This window comes from Artibeus jamaicensis, unplaced genomic scaffold (assembly GCF_021234435.1).
Source record: "Artibeus jamaicensis isolate MK-2021 breed Jamaican fruit bat unplaced genomic scaffold, CSHL_Jam_final contig_923, whole genome shotgun sequence".
Lineage (NCBI taxonomy): Eukaryota > Metazoa > Chordata > Mammalia > Chiroptera > Phyllostomidae > Artibeus > Artibeus jamaicensis.
This window is the reverse complement of record NW_026522014.1, coordinates 3,867,633-3,886,888: the sequence shown is the minus strand read 5'-3', so window position 1 is coordinate 3,886,888 and position 19,256 is coordinate 3,867,633. Positions and strand designations below refer to the sequence as shown.

The 19,256-nt window shown below is 39.5% G+C and overlaps 1 protein-coding gene across 1 annotated transcript in view; it reads right to left on the bottom strand.

Moving 5' to 3' along the window:
- The window catches only part of PPP1R9A (protein phosphatase 1 regulatory subunit 9A), a 271,034-nt gene that overhangs the window by 67,940 nt on the left and 183,838 nt on the right, over positions 1 to 19,256 (bottom strand). Inside the window, 1 exon segment of the mRNA XM_053655080.1 lies at positions 17,202 to 17,267. Coding sequence (XP_053511055.1) covers positions 17,202 to 17,267 — 66 coding nt within the window.

Genomic DNA, 19,256 nt, shown 5'->3' with positions numbered 1-19,256 from the left:
TATAATAAGAAGAGTTTGAACAACACTGATGTAATGTGGCAGCCAAGGAGAGTGGACTGGAATGCACATGTGTGAACAATGATGACTTCACTGTACTAGTCAGTGGGAGTGATAGACGCCCTCGAGTGAGTGATGCACTGTGTGGCCATCATATTCAAAATGACTGAGCGAGTAAAGCAACAACTCTGCATCAAATTTTGCATGAAGCTTGAACATTCCTCCATGGAAAGTACTGGGATGACTCAGAAGGCCACAGCTATGGGCAACTGGTGATTGGCAGCTTCATCACAACAATACACCTGCTCATGTATCACATCTTGTGCAGAGTTTTTTAGCAAAATGTCAAACTGACCAGGTGACTCCACCGCCCTCCAGCCCAGATTTGGTGCCCTGCAACTTCTGGCTTTTCCCCAAACTAAGATCACCTTTGAAAGGGAAGAGACGTCAGTCCTTCAATGAGATTCAGGAAAATACGACAGTGCAGCTGATGGTGATTGGGAGAACTGTGTGAGGTCCCAAGGTGCCTACTTTGAAGGGGACTGAGGTGTCATTGCCCTATGTACAATTTTCTTGTCTCTTGTTAAATAAATGTCTCTATTTTTCGATATTCTATGGTTGGATACCTTCTGGACAGACCTTGTATATTTAAAACCAACAGGAACTTTGTAATTCCAGGTGATAGGTGATGTTAATCAGTAGGAATGTAGCTAGGCTAGTGCATACACATACTCAAGATAGCTTGCTGAAAGTTTTGATATAGAGATATAAAACCCAATGCTTGTTTTTAACCCTATAATTACAAATAGAACCACAGCAGCACTTTTATCATGAAGGCCTAAACCAGGCATATAAAATTTATTTCTATATCATCAATTTGGTGAATATCATGAATCACTCAAAATCTTAGGCTAAATTTAAAGTCTGATAATGAGGTGGTACATGATAAACATAAGAGCTGAAGTGAACAACTGTGTTTCCCTTTGCCAGCTTAAAAATAGATTCCTCTTCACTATGTGCAAGGTAATCAATAAAAATACAGGGTGGGGCAAAAGTAGGCTTACAGTTGGACAGTCATTCATACGGAAAATAATACAATAATTAATAAATGATAATATAAAATAAACTCATTTCTCATTTTGCAAAACACGGAGTTTATTCTTGTATTATTATTTATTGTATTATTTTCCATATGAACAGCTGTAAACCTACTGTTACCCCACCCTGTACATGTTCAAGATGGGACCTGACATAGAATCTCAACAAATGTGTTTTTTAAAAATAAATCCAAGAATGCCAATTGTACTTACTTGCTAATATTTATAACCTCCTAAGGAGGTTTTCAATGCTATCAAGAATATGCACTGGGGAGTCATTTGTTAAAAAGGGAGTATTTTGTCACATTATTTTTTTTTAATACTCCTTGTACTGAATAACAGAATTAGTGTATACACAAGGTATGCAATTCTCACCACTACATATAGTTCTGGCTTCGTTACCCACTTTAGTTATCAAAACTATCTCCACAAATTTAAGTCATTAAGAACGTTCCTCTTGCTTCTTTTATGTTTGACTTTGCCAGTTTCCTTTCCATCTCAGTATCTTAATTACCTGTAATTCTGCCAAAATTCTTTTTTTTATTTTTCATTTCATCTTTTTATCTCCAATGCACAAAAATGTACAAAAAAAGCAGTTGCTACAACAAAATATTTCTACTGATATCCAGCTCCTTATCTCTACTTCTGGCCAGATTCAACATCTTTCAAGTAAATGGAGACTCTTGGAAGTTCTTTGCCCCAACCTGCAAGTCCACTTTAAATGAGGCAAGAATAGTCCGTCATGTGAGAACTGACGGAGATAGTAAATGTTCGGTACTATCTCTGCATTTACAATCTCCTTGTCTAGCTGCTACATTACTATTTTATACAAGATCTGTCCAGAGGTATCCAGCCATGTACTATGAAAAGTAGAGATATTTATTGAAGAAGATACAAGATAGATGAAATACTGTGCATAGGACAATGATGCCTCAGTCCCCTTCAAAGTAGGCACTTTGGGACCTCACACAGTTTGCCCAAATGTCATCAGCTGGCCTGTTATGTTTTCTTGAATCTCATCAATGGGCTCAAAAATCTGCCCTCTCAAAGATGATTTTAGTTTTTGGAAAAGCCAGAAGTTGCAGGGTGTCAAATCTAGGCTGTAGGGGAACTGAGTTACCTGCATGAGACATGATGCATGAGCAGGTGTGTTGCTGTGATGAAGATGCCAATCACCAGTTGCCTGTAGCTGTGGCTTTCTGAATTATCCCAACAGTTTCCATGGAGGAATGTTCAAGCTTCATGCAAAATTTGATGCAGTTGTTGCTTTATTTGCTCAGTCATGTTGCATATGACAGCCACACAGTGCACATGCTCATTCAATGGCATCTACTGCCCCCACTGACTAGTACAGGAACGTCATCACTGTTCAAGCATTCACATTCTAGTCCACTCTCCTTGGCTGCCAGGTTACATCGATGGTGTGCAAACTGTTCTTGTTATATTAGCAATGGCTGGACTTTTTCCAGACAGATCTTGTACTTTTTAATAGCTTCCCCAAAAGGAGAAAATATGAGTAACCATTATTTTGTAAGTTACTCTGTGCCCAACGCTGTACATTCCTAAAAAACTGTAGTACTATGCCACCTTAATTTGAGGAAACAGACTCAGAGACTTTGCCCAAGATCAGACTGTTAGTGATGTTCTTGAGGATGTGTCTAATATATTCCACAGCCCATGCTCCTTTTTTTCTGCTGCCTGCAGGACACACAAACTAAAGCTTTGCGGAAAACAAAAAAACAAACCAGAAATACACTCCTTTCATTTTTCCCCAAGCAACATCCTAGTGCATAATCCTGTTGTGTGGCAATTTCCCTTCCACATCTTTGAACATTATCATTCAGTTCGCTTTGAAGATCTTGAGGCGTGTCTTCAGTGAGCTGCAAAGTTCTGATCCTCTCCCTTTTTCTCATAGCGCGCTCACCCTGGGCAAGTGCACAGGGATCTTCAAAAGATTTGGCTTATGGGTTGGCTGATGTTTCATGTACTCTTTCTTTTTTAAAAAAGGAATTTTAAAAATATGTGTATTGATTTTAGAAAGAGAGGAAGGAGGGGGAAGAGACAAAGAGAAACATCAACTGGTTGCCTTGTATACGTGCCCCCCAACTGGGAATTAAACCTGCAACCTTTTAGTGTAAGGGACAAGGCTCCAACCTGCTAACCTACACTGGCCAGAGCTCATACACTCTTTCTTACATAAACCAGAACCATAGCATACAATCTATAGAGTTACTGCCTTGTAATGGATGAAAAAGATACTTGTAAAGCAAAATGAATGCAAAATTCCACTCAGTATGTGGTTTATATCTTTTACATTTCCTTCTCATATGTAATTTTCTTAAGCTAAACCTTCCCTAAGCATTTTATCTCATTTTCCCAAACATAACTTGAGCTCAGTCTTTACTAAATCTTCCCTAAGCATTTTATCTCGTTTTCACAAACATAACTTAATACTCACATTGCGTCACAGCATATGTTTCATTAAAATACATGATTACAATAAGTACAGTTGCTCCATCTCTTGTAAACATGTAACCTTGGATGGTGGGAACAGAAATGTGTGAACCTACTGGGGCCTTGAACACAGAGCTGTGGGCCGCAGCCTCAGTCGTGCAGAAGGTGCAGACAGTATCCACTGCACTGGTGAGCTGGTTAAGCAGAGACCACTGGAAGAATCTTGGTTTTGAAGTCACGTAGGTCTCTGTTCAAATCCCGGCTCTGTGCTGACGTTTGTCATGACATTAAATTAGGTGACACCAGGAAGTGTTTAACATAAACTCTGGCACATGATAGGTGCTCAAAATAAGCCACTGCTGCTGTTGCTGCTGGTTGTACTAATACCGTAACGGCAACGCACTAAAGGCTATCTACATCTACCTTGTAACCAGACACCTGCTAGTAGGAGTTGGTGTCACAAATGCAATGTCCTAAATGACCTTGCCACCTGAATCTTTTATACAAAAACTGGTTATTTCTGAAATAAAATTTCTCCATTCCTTAGACTTGTTCCTCTTCTCATATTTCCAGTTTTGGAGTAGGCACCAGCTTCTATCCCAGATCAAGAAACCTTCTAGGCCTCTGTTCTCTTCACATCACTGGACTCCCTCCTACACCAGTGATCAGAGATTGGTATCCATCTACTAAGCACGTCCTATGAAGCTGCAGCCTTAAAACTCTTCTATCTCACCCCATTAAGCTTCCACTATGTGCCCCATATTACTCACAACACATGGCCGTTTATATCTGCCCCTCCCATCAACTTCCTTCACCTACATGCTCACTGAGAGTGCCAGGTGGGTCTATCCCTGTGATCCTGGTGTGACTACCATACTGCTCAGCATACAGTCGGCAGTGAAGAAATGTTTGCTGAGTAAGTTAATACAGTCTTAGCTACATCTGCACAGCATAGCAGAGCCTAATTTTCCTGTTAATTCTCCGTTTTCAAGTAAGAAATATAGTGAAGCACAGCTGTAGCTGGGGCCTAAATGACCCTTTGGGGGATTTTCTCTTATTGTTAGGCCCAACCATTAGCAGTAATTTTTGCTGTAGCAATGTTTGCTCTGGTATATTCAGGGAAACTAAATGGTGCTAATCATAAAAATAGCCTTAATTATGCAGTTTGTGTTGGAATTTGTTTATTGGATTTGAATTTGGTTATGTATATTTTCAGACTCGGTTCTGTGACTGAATAGGAGAGAGTTGCTTTCTGTCTGGAGAAGAAAAGACGTCAAACTAACCATTTCCTGTTTGAAATCCCTAAATCTGCGCCAACCGTCCAGATGGCTTTCAGCGAGGCAGCCCCTTCCCTGCAAAGGCCTCTCTTTTTATTTGCTGTCAGTTGACTTCTGTGTGTCCTAGTTTTGTAATGTGAGGCCACTTAGTCTCTTTTAACTCATCGTGTGCTCATCTACAAAGTGGGAACAACAGCACCTTCTTCGTAAGTTTGGTGGGAGAATTTCCAGGAGTGATACATTCAAAGCATTCATCACAGTGCCTAGAAGACGCTACGTGAGTCGGTGGCTGCGTGACTCTGGTTATCTTCTCCATCCCTGGTTTCTCCAGTGTGACGCCACAGAGCAGAATGACAAAAATGGAGCCTGGGCTCCGGGGCTGGAGAGACCGGATCCCCACCAGAGAAAAAACAATGTCACGGATGCATGTCAGCGGGCAAGTATTCTAGCTTGTATCTCTTGTCCTCTCTTGTTTTATAAAATGGTCCAAAAAATACCAGTCCCATGGGGGTGCTGACAGGATTCAAAAGAATCAAACATGTAAAACATCCTTCACAATGCCTGGTCCATTTTGCTTCTCATTTGTTGAATCACTCAAAATTTCCTGGTCTCAGAATGTTTTCTGATATTTCACTCTATTCTTACTGTCTAGTCGCTAAGTCAAAAGAATCTAAAACCCTGTGTGTGGGTTGCTGAGCTGGCCTTCTATGTTCCCTGCCTTGAGGGCCTCAGCTTTCCAGGTCACCGGGAACACCAGTGACAAATCATTCTTCCTAAAATTTCTGACCAGACACAGTTAAGGTTTGCCTATAAAATCTTTTATTAATCACCCAAACTCATCTTTCCCTTATTAAATTTTTCTAGCAATTGTGGTAGACCCCTCATAAAGTAGCATTTGATTTTATAACTTAAAGACTTCTTTAGTATCCACCCCCCTTCCTTTTAGAAAATGTACTCCCCAGAGGGTCCTTTCTCCCTAGTATTCATGCTCTTGCACAGTCCCTTGCCCTTGAATGTGGACTGGACCTAGAGACTAACAGCCAGAGTACAACTTTTGCTGTGAGTCTCAACTTTTGTGATGGGATGTCATTTCTGAGATTAGTTTACAAAAAAACTGGGACTTGCACCTCTTTTGTCCTCTGGCTTTTTTAGAAACACATTGCCACGTTGAGCATGGCCCTACAGAAAGGCCCACGTCAAAAGGAATGGTGTTTCTGGCTAACAGCCAGCAAGGGCCGGATGCCTGCCAAGAGTTCACACGAGGGAGCTTGGAGGTGGATCTCCTATGTTCTGCCAACAGCTGTGAGTGAGCTTGGAAGCGGATCTTCCCCCAGTTGAGCATTTAGATGACTGCAGCTCTGGCTGACACCTTATTTACAGCCTTGGGAGAGATCTGGAGGCAGAGGCATCCAATTAAACTGACACACGGATACTGTAGTATATAGCCATGACTTATTTTAAGTTGCTAAGTTTTGGTATAATTTGTTATACAGAAATAGAAAGGGGATATAATAAATACAGAAAAATGATAAAGTGACTCTGGCAACAGGCAGCGAACGAAGGCTGGGAGGATTTTGAGGGTAACAGACTGCGTGCGGAAATCTGGAAAGGGATCCTTGTTGTGTAGCAGCGGAGAGCTTAGCAACATCCTCACCTTCTAGAAGAAGGAGGTGGGAAATGTCCCTAGTGAACTGAGTGGTTCTAAAATTAAGGAATGGATTCCAAACAAAGTTCGAAACCAAGGTCCTATCAGGAGAACAGTCTAAAAGTGAAGTGGAAGGTGTGAGCATAAAGTCTTTTGTTAAGGATTCCAAGCTGAGGAAACCCAAATTTTTTATAATGGGTGGTATGCAAGTCTGTCTGTCACCTGCCCTAAAGGGAAACTATCTCTATTTTCTGAAGCTGTTCGCTAGATGAACATCATTGAGAAAATAATCTGGAACAAAGGCCATCAGTGTCTCTGCTCATAGGTCATGCGGAGAGTCCCCTGGGGGGACTGTCTCCAAGCAATATCCACCCTCGTTCCTGCACCATCATGGCTTCTGGTGAATTATCCCACGAGGATGCTATTCCCTCGGCGACGCGGATGAATTTAACCAACAGCAGCTAGGACCAAATCCATTCTGTCTCACTGCATATAATTAGGAGTTCTACTGAAAAATCTCTAAGCAGCAGAATGAGTCTAACCCACAGCACTTAGATCAACATATTCCCTGAGGCCTCCAGACTCTACTGGCAAAACAAATACCATAACCCATCAGGTCTACCTTAGAAACCTAGTGGCTTTCTCCTTAGTTTATTGACCTTTCCACTTGGCCTAAGGAATTAATTCAGATACAGCAGGATGTATCCATGATAGCACACATTTGGCTCTGGCCCACACGAAAAGAAAGTGCAGGGTTCAGGGCATTCTGTCACCTGTAACACCTTGGCCAGCCAGGTGAGGTTGACCTGAATCCCTTGTAGGATGGAAGTGGTGTCACTGGTCACATCACCATTCAAACTTTGTGCCACTTTTCAATGAAATGAGTCTGATCCTAAGAGCAATTGCCTGCAGGGCACATATCAGCTAACCCTCAGGAAAGCAACCCTGAGCAACCAAGAATAGCCTCCCTTCAGCGGGCTCTCCGGATCATCTATCTGAGTGCCACCTGATCTAAAGACGGCTTTTTTGTCAACACATGGAAGCCTCTTATGACTACCCTGAAGGCACAGTTACATGAACAGCCCAAAGAATTGGATCAGCTGCAATAATTTGTTTCAACAGTTTGCCATCCCAAAATTTAGCCTGTCAGTCTGTAATTTTCCAAGGGACCAAACAGTCAGGTCACTAACAAGAGATCAAGAGTCGGTAAAAATATAACAAATTTCCTCAAGGGGAGTGCTGGCCAGAATGTCGTGCGTTCTGCCAATTGACTGAGCTAAGTGACTGCGTCCATTTTTGGGGTGCGCATAGCTGGCACTGAGGGGGGAAAACAGTCGATAGCATTGGATGGCTTAGCCGAACCATCCGTGAAGTGAGCCCAGGTATTTAAGGAAAGCTCTATGAATTGAAGGCCTCACTGAACTGGAGGCCTTGTTTCTGGAGGTGGATAAAGTTTCCCTGAAATGGAAAGCTGGACTTGTTCATGGAAATCTAAGATGCTGTAGGGCCGGGGTGGCAGTTTTCTTAAACCTCTCATTTCTGTTTGATAAGCAAGGTTTGTTGGGCCCTTCCAACCTTACTGGTCAGGGAGTTCGAGCTGACCCATCTCAAACCGAGCACATTTAAATGCGACAGTCACAAGGCCCGCAGGGGTCAGGCACCCAGTTCCAGTTCCTATCAGAGCTCAGTAGAAGATTAACAGCTGCCCCCCACCCCCGAGTTTTGTTTTTGATGTTGTTGTTTTTGCTGCATCTTGCATGGAGCGTTGTTGTTTTGAGAAATGGCCCAAGGGTTCTGCCAGCCATATTTAAATAAGGTGTGATTTCCCCTTCTCTTCCTGGGATTCTATATAGTTTCTGGACTCCCTGGGGGAAAACGAGGAGAGTGATCTATATGTCCTACTAGCACAGCTCTACGCGCAGCAATCACTGCCTGGGAGATCTCCACTGGCACTAGTGGGATAAAGATGCACCGTCATACAACACATCGACTCCATTATGTGTCTAACAGTGGAAGCCACAACAGCCTTACCTTGCATTTGCCCAGAATCATATCTACAAGACCATTTCAGCGCTCCCTCCCACTGCGAACCCTGCCCAAACCGCATTAGTCGAATTTGGGTGTCTTTTCTCACTATGGGACAGGGTGAGAAGTGATCTGTGACCCAGTATTCACAGAACCATAAAATATGGATGCCCCCCTCCCAAAGTTTCCCAGCACACTTAAGGGATTCATATAGCATTTGGCCTATTTGAAGGACAAAAAGATCTCAGCCCTACCTAGTCATCTTTCTCAAGGTCAGGGTGGAGAGAGGCATCCAGGGACATGGAAGCAGAGAGCAGCTCTGAGCCAGTCACCTTCGGTTCTGAGCCATGCCATAATTACTCCTGTTTTAACTGGACTTCCAATGTCCACCTAAAGCACCATGTACAGTGAGTCATCATTACTAATACAACCTATTTTGATCGGGGGAGTCTGACTCAGAAGCCAGAGCCCTGACTCCCACGGCAAGGACCCTGTTAGGGAGCACATCTCAATCTGGAGTCCAATGATAAACCTGGTTTGAACATAAGGAATGGTGACATTTTCCAAGGCGGTGAGGCTGACTGTAAGAATTTGGAACAGGTTCTCATTCTCTAGAGGGTTCCTTTTACCAGCATTACAGACAAGATAGGACCCAAATACTCATCAGTGTTGCCCCACATGAGTTTGACTGTCTCAAGGAAATCCTGACAGGACCCGTATTCCTTTAGATTATCCAAGACCTACTCCAGAAGGTTTTGAGATCTTTTACTGTCTGAATTAATCTAAAGTTGGCATGATAAAACTGCAGGAGAGGTTGAGTCAAAAGGCAGCCCCATTGGTGCTTTCTCTTTACCTAGTATTACATGTCTTGACCAATTATCTCTCCAGCAAACCAGCCAAAGTTCCCCAGGCTTCTGACCATGGCAACTGCAAATTCCTTTCTTTCATCCTCAGTGTGGCTGTGTTTCTCTGTTAAGTGTTGTCCGAACAAGATCAGAACCTTCCTCTAACCCAGAATGGTTCTTTATACTAGTTGATATAAACCATCATGATTTTTATGCTGGTACCACAAGCCACGATTTCCAAAGAGTGATGAGAAGAGGGTGGGATAATGCCTATGCACACAGACATGACAGGAGAGGACCCCAGAACCGGGTAGCCTGCATCTTTTATAACGGACTGTAAGAATGACTGCCTTTGCTCCAGAGGGAAAGACTATCTTCCAAGGCTGTGTTCATACACAAACACTTGAAAAGACAGTCCAGATGAAAGGGCATTTCTGAATGGCCCAGAAATGCAAGAGCCCAGGAGAGAACTGTTTCCCAATTATTATTTAATGAAAAAAATGTCTAGAAATTCAGCTGATTTTTAACATTTCTACAATATTGTTCAATCTATCTTTTCAAAGACTTTCCAAACACTTATTCCCTTTCTATATACTCTGTTTTGCCATAAACTGGTCTTTTTATTTTTTGAATACTTCCAATACTGAGCTGGTTTCTCAGTTATAGAAAACAAAGAAATTAAAACAACAAAAACCTTACTATGATCAAATCTGAAACCATGAATCTCAAATTCCTGTTTTTACTCTGTGTCCTTAGTTATGATGATTCCTTGACACTACGGTTATGTGATCTTTTGACAGGTTGCCTTGAAAATGATTTAAATTCTTTACTTTATATATTTATTGTTTCCACAGCACAACAGCTGGCTTCATGAGAGTACAAACTATACTTTTCCATGACTCAATAGTCCCAATTCAATTCCTCTTAACAAACGTTATCCACTTGCTAAGACATAAATGCCATTGTCTTTAAATCCATGATAAATATATTGTATATGAAGAGGGAACCAGTGATCCCTGTTTCTCCCACTGAGATCCAGAGCTGAACAGCCAACAGACCAAAGAGACCTCTGTAATTCAAATGTCACGCTGCAATTTCAAGTTGGCAGCCTTCCTTGAGTTTCATTTCACTTGCCTAGGAAACAATGAAGCACTTATTCTGATGCCAGCAGAACTGTGGGAAGAGACCTAAGAGATTCGTATTTCCTTGAATTTTAATATGCAGAAGAGCACAACTACAGTGCCCAAAGAGTGGTAGTACATGTTATTATTATTTTAATGCCTCTATAATTATACAACTAGTTAAACCTTGGATAATATGGGGTGTTTGTACAAAAACTGACTCATGTGATTGCAAAAATGTTAACAGGTATCATAAGTCATAACCAGAAGCCATAGATATAGGATGTATAGTAAACAATAAGGAGAAATCCACAAAAAATGTCATTAATGGTATTGGTATGAATTGTCTATCCATTAACAATAACTATAATCTCAATCTTAAAGTTTCCTGGGAGGAAAACTAATTCTATTCCTCTCCTCACTGTGGTTCGTGGCAGCAATACCTTTCTGCAATACCAGGACCTGAAGGTCTTCACATCAGTTTTCCTGGCATCTTTCAGTTGGACAACTCCAGCTCTGACCGCATCTAACCCTTTCCCACAAAACCCCACAACCCTAGGCCCTTTATCGTACATACTCTGTGTCAGTAGGTCAGAGGCTGGGGTAGAAATCTGTAACTTTAAAGAAACACCATGAGGTCTCCACATTGAGATGTTTGATACACAGGGTCTTAAGTCATTTTGTAAGTCCTTGAAGAGCAGGAACTGTGTTGTCTTCGTTTCATATCTATGTAACTGCAGAAGCGACTGTATGTGGCAGATTTTTAATTTTTTCATCTATGCAGGTGGTAGGGTGGAGTTGAAAGACTGCCTGCTTCAAAACACAGGTACAATGAGTGTGATGTACAAACACTGTCAGAGTGATAACCAAACAGAATTCCCATTAGCTAGGTTATAGTGTTACAAGAAGATGAAAAATCAGGATACACACACACACACATTTAAACTTTCTTAAATATTGATTTGATGCATAAAATTTACATGGCATCTAGAAAATACAACGAAGAGTGATTATAACCACCACCAATGAGCTAACAACCTAGTTCAAGAACAGGAGCAGAGCCACTACATTCTAATTATGGTTCTCTGTCTGTTTCCTTAATCTATTTCTAACACTTGCCCCGCAGAGTAATCCTTCTGAATTTTATCACTCTTAAATTTCCCTAGTTTTATTATTTTTTATAATAACTAAACAATGTGTCATTTATTTTACATGATTGTAAACTTCACACATAAGTGAAATCATGTTGTTTGTATTCTTTGGTGCCTTTTTGTTTAAATGGTACACGTCTGAGGTTTCACCAGTTCCTGTGGACTCTGCAGAGACAACTGCTGTATATCATGCTGTTGACTGTACTACAGTCTGTTTATCCATTCTCTTGTTGAGAAAGACATCGGTTGTATCCAATTTTTGCTAAGAACAGTATTATACATTTCTTACCATAATAACTATACATAGTGCCAGTTGGGTGCTGGGAATATCAGGGGGAACACTTTGTAAGTATATGATGGTCTAACAACTATACTGTATGCCTGAAACGAATACGAAATAATTGTAAATCTAAACCATAAATGAAAAAAAAAGTAAAATAAAAATTATACATTTCTTACAGCTCATGTATATAAGAGTTTTGCAAAAGTGTTTAGTAAGAAATATAATTGTTGAGTCAATTTACTAGACAATGGCAAATTGCTTTTTAAAGTGGATGGGCCAATTCGTACTTCTGTGTGCAGAGAATGTGAGGTCTTTTTACTCCACATTCTCACCAAAACCTAAAATATCCACTTTAAAGCAGTTCAGTAAGTTGAAATACTTCATGTTGGTTTTTAATTTTCACATCCTCATTGCTTATGCGGTGGGGTTGTTCACTGGCCACTACATTTTCCTCTCTTATGACATGACTAAGTCAATAGCCTATACATAGACTTTCTTACTGATTCATAGAGCTTTTTATATAATTCTCTTTCAGTTATTTATTTTTCAAATACTTCCTTCCAGCTTCTGGTTTGCCTTTTTGCTTTCACAAAAGTATTCTTTTAATGGACAGAAGTTTTTACCTTAATGCAGTCAATTTTCTCAACACTTTCCTATATGGTTTTGCTTTCTTAAGTATCTCATGTAAGGAATCATTTCTTAGATTAAGGTCATAAATACATAGATTCTTCTATACCATCTCCTCTTTTATGAGTTTTCTTTATGCATTTGACTAGTCAATCCATCTTGAATAAACTTCAGGATACTAATGGAGGTGAGGGTTGCAATTTCACCATTTTCCCTTCACTGAGAAGCCTAACATTTCTTAACTCTTCTTGAGCACGTTTCCATGTCAAAAATCAAATCTGCATGTATGCAAAGGCCTGTTTCTGAGCTCCTTGCCCAAGACAGCCATTCTTGTGCTCCAGGGTCTTAATTGGTACAATTTAATAATAAATATCTCTCTTTTAAGGCATGTGAAACATCATGGTTATTTCTGGTGCACTGTTCTTTCATATATATTTTTGCAATAGCTCACCAAATCCTATTTAAAAATCTTTAGAATTATTTTTGCTGGAGTTACACTGAAGGTATAAATCAACTGAGAGAAAGTTGACTCAGTTAAGCTATTGAGTCTTTTAATCTACAAACAAGGTTTCTTTGTAATTTTATATAAACTTTATAAAATGCATTTCAATAAAAATTTTCTTCATGAAGGTCTTGCCTATCTTTCAAGGTCTTGCCTTTCAGCAAGGTAACTTATAAATTATATTTTCCCTCTGAGACACACTGAAATAGATGCATGTTTTATTAATTATGTGTCCAGTAAACTTGCTAAAATCTTATATTATATGTAATAATGAATCTGTAGGCATGTCTGAGGTTTTCTAAACAGATAATTGCATCACCAGTGAATAACGACAGCTTCGTTTCTCCCTTTCCGATCCATTTCTTTCCAATCCATTTCTTATATTTCTCTTTCTTGCCTTCCAATATGATGTCAAATGCAAGAAGTGACATTTTCAAGTATTAAACCATGCTTACATTATTGACTAAACTCAACCTAGCCACGATCTCTTTTATATGTTATTGGACATGATTTGCTAATATTTTGTTGAGGATTTTTTTGCATTATTTTTATGATCAGGATGGGACTGGAAGACTTCTTTTTCATCATTACTTGGTTTTGGTACCAAGGTTGGACCTCATTACCTTAAACATTTCACACACTTAAAGTTTCACTGGTATCAGAGTAGTGCTACTTCCATTTTTTGTCTTCTACAAACAGTTATACATGAGTGGAGATACTTGCTCCAGTTTGATATAAGTGATAAAATAACTTGGGCTTTATCTTTCTTCTTTCTTTCTCCCTTCCCTTCTTTCCTCCCTCTCCTTCTCTTTCTCCTGTTGATTAATACTATGGTGATTTATTTCCCTTTGAATTTTGTATTTTGAAATTGTAATCTCTCGTTTCTTAAAACTTAAACTTTTAGGCTTTGACTGAAGGTGAAATCCCTCAAGAAAGGATGTGCTTGTTTTTTCTCTTCTAAAAGGGCAGCGTAAACTCGGGCTGCCGTGATCACAGTGTCTCAGAAGAAATTTTTCTTCTTACTCAGCATCAAGGTTTGACACTGGCAAACTGCCCTGCAGTCCCTGAGGTGGAAGATCAGACTTATTCTCATCTTCCAGAGCAGTGGAGACCTGAGGGCTTTTGCTTTAGGCTGAAATCCTCCAATTAGATATCCCATCTTGGATGAGCCCTGAGCTCTATCTACCGTAACTCAGAGCAATACCAATTACAGTATTGTCAGACTATATAGAGCATTCAAGATAAATAGGACAATATGAAAAGTAAAAGAAACCAGACATAAAAAAGGCATACTTTATGCCAAATGTAATTCTAGAATTGACAAAACCTATCTATGATGTCAGAAAGCAGACTGAATGGTTGATTGCTCAGGGCAGAGAGTGACTGTGAAGTTCTATAAGGGAACTATCTGAGTTGTTCATATCTTAATTGTGGTGCTGGTCATGCATCAAACTGCTATCCTAAACACATTTTAAATTGGTGGTTTATTGAATATACACTATTCCTCATCACTGTTCATTTTAATATTGAAATATACACATATAAAAATTATCAAATTATATAAGATCTGCATATTTTACTCTATTCAATTATATGTCAATTCAATTATGTATATATATATATATATTCAATTATATATATATATAATAAAATAATTGTAAAGCCCCTTTGGGAAGTGGCATTTCAGACACCAAGTAAGTTTTTACTACCACCACCCTCACTAGCATCGTATCAGTTTAAATACATGGAGGCCTTAGCAAGTCCCAGTAAACCTCTGTGACAAGGCAGTTTTAGGCTGTTAGTCCTTGGTTAGGTCACCATTTAGTTTTTATTGCTGGTGAAAATGTATTTCTGTGATTGAAGTCTTTCTAAGTTAATGCATCGGCGAGAAGAAGGCTGTCTGTGCAGTACTGTTCCTGACATCATTAAGGACATTTTGACTATTATTTCTATTGCATTTTATTCACTTATGACTAAAAAGAAGTCATGTCAACATGAGTCACCAAGTTGCTATTTCTAAGGTCCCAAAGCTTTACAAAGAATGAAATATGTACATTCATTTTTTTCTGGTTTTATATGCGGGCAGTTTTGTTGCAGTGTGGTCTAGCTAGTCTTCTAGAAAATCATGGTCTCTGAGAACAATGAAAATGTGGAAGCAAAAGACCAGTGAAAACTACTAACTCCCAAAGTGCCAAAAACAAGCACAGAGTGCTCCTTCAGTCCCTTCCCTGTGTCCAATCTCCAGTCTTTCTAGGTTTGGCATTCCTCTTATCTCAGATTCTATGCTGTTCTTCCATCACTGTCTCAGATCATGTTTCTAATTAAATTACATTCTCCTCACTTTACTCCCCAATTTTCATCTTAACATCCTTTGAGTGATTCAACTCAGTTCAAGTCTTTGGCTTCCTCTAATCTACCCAGTGCTGTGCTCATCCCTGGTTGTATTTAAAATCAGCCTATCAACGAAGAGGTTACCCACTAGTGAGGCAGATTTGTGGGTAAATAATAATAGAGGTACACCTAGTGCTCGCGAATCATAAAAACAGGCTGCCCAGCCCAGCTGAGAGACCAAGGTGGTTTCTGGAGGAGACGGATGAAACCCAAAAAGAGCCCTGAAAGGTGAACAGGACGGGCAGGTATACGAGGGCAGCCAAGAGTCGGTGTGTTCAAGGCAGAGGAAGCAGGAGGAGCACAGGCCTGGGGAACTGCAGGACCCCGAGGGCCGACTGGAAAGGGTCTGTACGGCCCATCTCTCACTGTGAGTTTAGCATTTTAGAACTATTTGGTAAAAAGTTATATTCAACTTATACACGTTTTTGAAGTTGAAAAATGTTGTCATTTGTGTTTGTTTGTATGGCATCTGATTAACACTGTGAACTCTGTGGCTCATCATTGTAACACAGAATTGCTCCAGCATGGTTTCTAGGAACTACAAAGTATACACTCTCAGCAGAATTTAATGGCATGGAGAAATCGGATAAAGTTTCTTTGGTGTTTTCCATCTGGCACAGGCATAAACATCACCACAATGTGGTAGCTGGAGGAAAATCGCAGGAAAACACATTCCAGTCACTTGCATTATGATAAAATAAAGAAAACGAGCTACAAAAAGATGACACTACCCAGCCAAAGATTTATATTAAAACCTCTATCTCCTGTGGACATTGCTCGTGCTCCTGCCTGAGCTCACTTTTGGAATAACACTGTTCCCATGTACAAAGGGTATTTCTAAAGAGGGCCTTTCAAGTAGAGAAGGATATTTACCTCCTGGGGGTTGTGTGTGTGTCTATGTGAGTGTATGTGCGTGAATTTATGTGTGTGCACGCCGGTGTGCTGTTTAGGTTATTTCAAGTGTGGATACATTCTTCCACTGAATCTTTTCCAAGGACCTTATGGTTCTGGGTTTCCATGAAAATGACCACTACTGTAGATCTGGGGGTCAGAAGCCCAATAATATAATTACATTTAATAATTTTAGAGATACAGTCAAACTGGAGTCTCCGAACAACTTGTTTCAAAGGTTTTCTATTTCTCCCATTCTTTAGGCTCCTCTAGTCACCACCGGCTGGTCTTCCCTCCACACACCTGACTTTCACTTTCAAGCTTCTCTATCTCTGTCATTGGCAGCTAAAGATCGTGAGAATTATTTTATTTATAATATAACACCTTCTTAGACATTTGGCACATCCACCATATAAATCATGTAAATAACTACTTTAGATAACTACATATCTAAAGATATGTGCATGTAGTTTTTTGAAAAATTAAGAACTTTGTATCACACAATTCTTTTCTTTAAAAAAATCACTGGATATAAAGACGATATAAATCACTTTGTACACTGCATTGTACCAACATCATACAGCCCTGCTGTTGAACAATTCTTATTTCCCTTTAATGTGAATTACTATTTAAAGTGTTAGGGGTTAAAAACATCCAGGGTTAAATATTAGGAAGCGAGTCCACATTGCAGAACCTGTACCTAAAATGTTCAGAACAACGTTTCAGAATAAATATTATTTTTCAAAGGAGAATCTTCACACTGTCATTCAACATTCAAAACACACAGCTCCAGAGAAGTTCTTCTGAGCAGACAGCTAGTTAATAAGACACAGAATATTTAATTCCACATGTGAAGCAGGGACAGACAAGCAGTACTTCCCACCAGAAAACAAACCTTAAGGAAATAGTTGTTATTGTTATTGCAGTTGCCAGGCACTCCTTGCAACTCAGCCACAGTGTTCTAAAATGGTTGACAACAAAAATTAAAAAAGCCTTTTCCCCACTAACGACAGATAAAGAATTAAAAAAACCCCACAAACCCTGAAGTTGCGGTCCCTGCCACAACATATACTTTTGAGAACTGAGAGAATGCCCCGACTCACAGTTTCTGACATTATAACATGGGATAAAGTCAACTCACATGACTGAAAGGCCATCCGTAGTAACTGCAATCTCTTGCTCATACAACAAAAGCTGTTCCAGGCAGGAACAGCAAACAGCATGAGTAAAATACAATGTCATCCCTTTAATGCTTTTCACACAAAATTTCTCTTCTTGTAAACCTTTTAACACGTATGCAAGCCAAGCCTCCCATTATACTTTGGCCTCTAATTAGTACATGTCACTACAAGCAATGGAAATGCGTATCTGTGCAGGCGGCTGCTCTAAACTGTATCCAATGCTTCCAAAGGTTCTAAAAAGGTGACCACTATTGCCATGATACAGTTATAATGATATTAATTTCCAGCAATGGAAACAAATCATAGAAAGGTTAAGTTATGTTTTAAAAAAAGGAAGCCTTCATTTCTAGAGTGAGGATTAACATTGTTATGAACCGTTGCCTAAAAGAGACTGAAATTCCAGCTAATAACCTAAGACTTTAAATGTAATGAATAATATAATCAATAAAATATATAAAAAAGAAAAACATGTAATGAATAATATATTTTAAAATAATATATAAAGAGGCAAAAGCAAAATAATCTTATAACATTAAACATGCATGTAAAACAGCTCATTTTAATGTGAATGACCAAATGTATTTTTCATTAAAAAAAGTGGCATAGTACCCGTCTGTACTTCACTGCCAGTCTGAGCCCACAGCGTGTCAACACTGCAAAATACTCTCGAAGAGAAACAGATACACAAAACACACCACAAAACCCGCAGCACACAAAACATACCGGAATTACATCATCTCACCACACAAAGGCTAAAGACTGAGTGTGTGGAGTATGGCAGGAGGTTTAATTTGTTACTGAAAATTAAAATCTAGTGGAAAAATTTACCATACCCCCAGAATTTCGTGAGATAGTGCTGAATGTCTGAGAGGTTTACTGAAATCCTCCATGGTTACCTTTCGGATTGTAGAGAGAGAAGAGAGAAAGGATGAAAGGAAGGAAGGAAGGAAGGGAGAGAGAGAGAGAGAGGAAGGGAAAGAAGGGAGGGAGGGAGGGTGACAGAGAGAAAGAAAAAGAAACGAACAATAATTCTATTAAATCCAGAAATGCAATCACTAAATCACAGATCCGCATTTAATATTTTTCAATTTTTCAGATTTATATCTCCCTCCTCTTTATAGGATCCCCTGTATCCTTTGTCCTTTAGTTAGAGACATTTTAACTTTGCTTTTTAAAAATCAGAATGTTTAACATTGAGCATAAAGAGATATGGGAATGCAAATTAAAGTGGAATTGGTTGTTTGCTTATTATAAACTCTTCTAGTTTAAATACTTGGAGAAAAAAGCCTAGAAAAAATGCAGACATTTAGAGTTTGGATTATGTGTGTGTGTGTGTGTGTGTGTGTGTGTGTGTGTGTGTGTGTGTTTGCATGTGTATTTTAAATTCTTCTGCATTTTACACTTTCCTAAAGCATTAAAACAGATATATTTAAGCACACACTATACATGATTAGTACTCCTAATCCTAAATATGGTTCCAACAGAGGACCACTGTACCTTTACAATTTCTGGCTATATTTATCACATTGCAGTGTTTTCCCTGTAGGCAATTCAAGCAAGCAACTCCCCTTTGTCAAAGTGACAAGTTCCAAGTTAGAATAAACCTTGGATGCTTTGACCAAAACCAGAAGCTATCTATCCTTCAGGAGACAATGCTGATCTAAGTGCTGGCTCTGGAAATTACTTGGATGGACTTGGTTGTTCTGCATTTAATTAGAGGTTTTCCTGGCTGGCTCAGGGAATACCACAGGGGATACAGTCAAATAAAA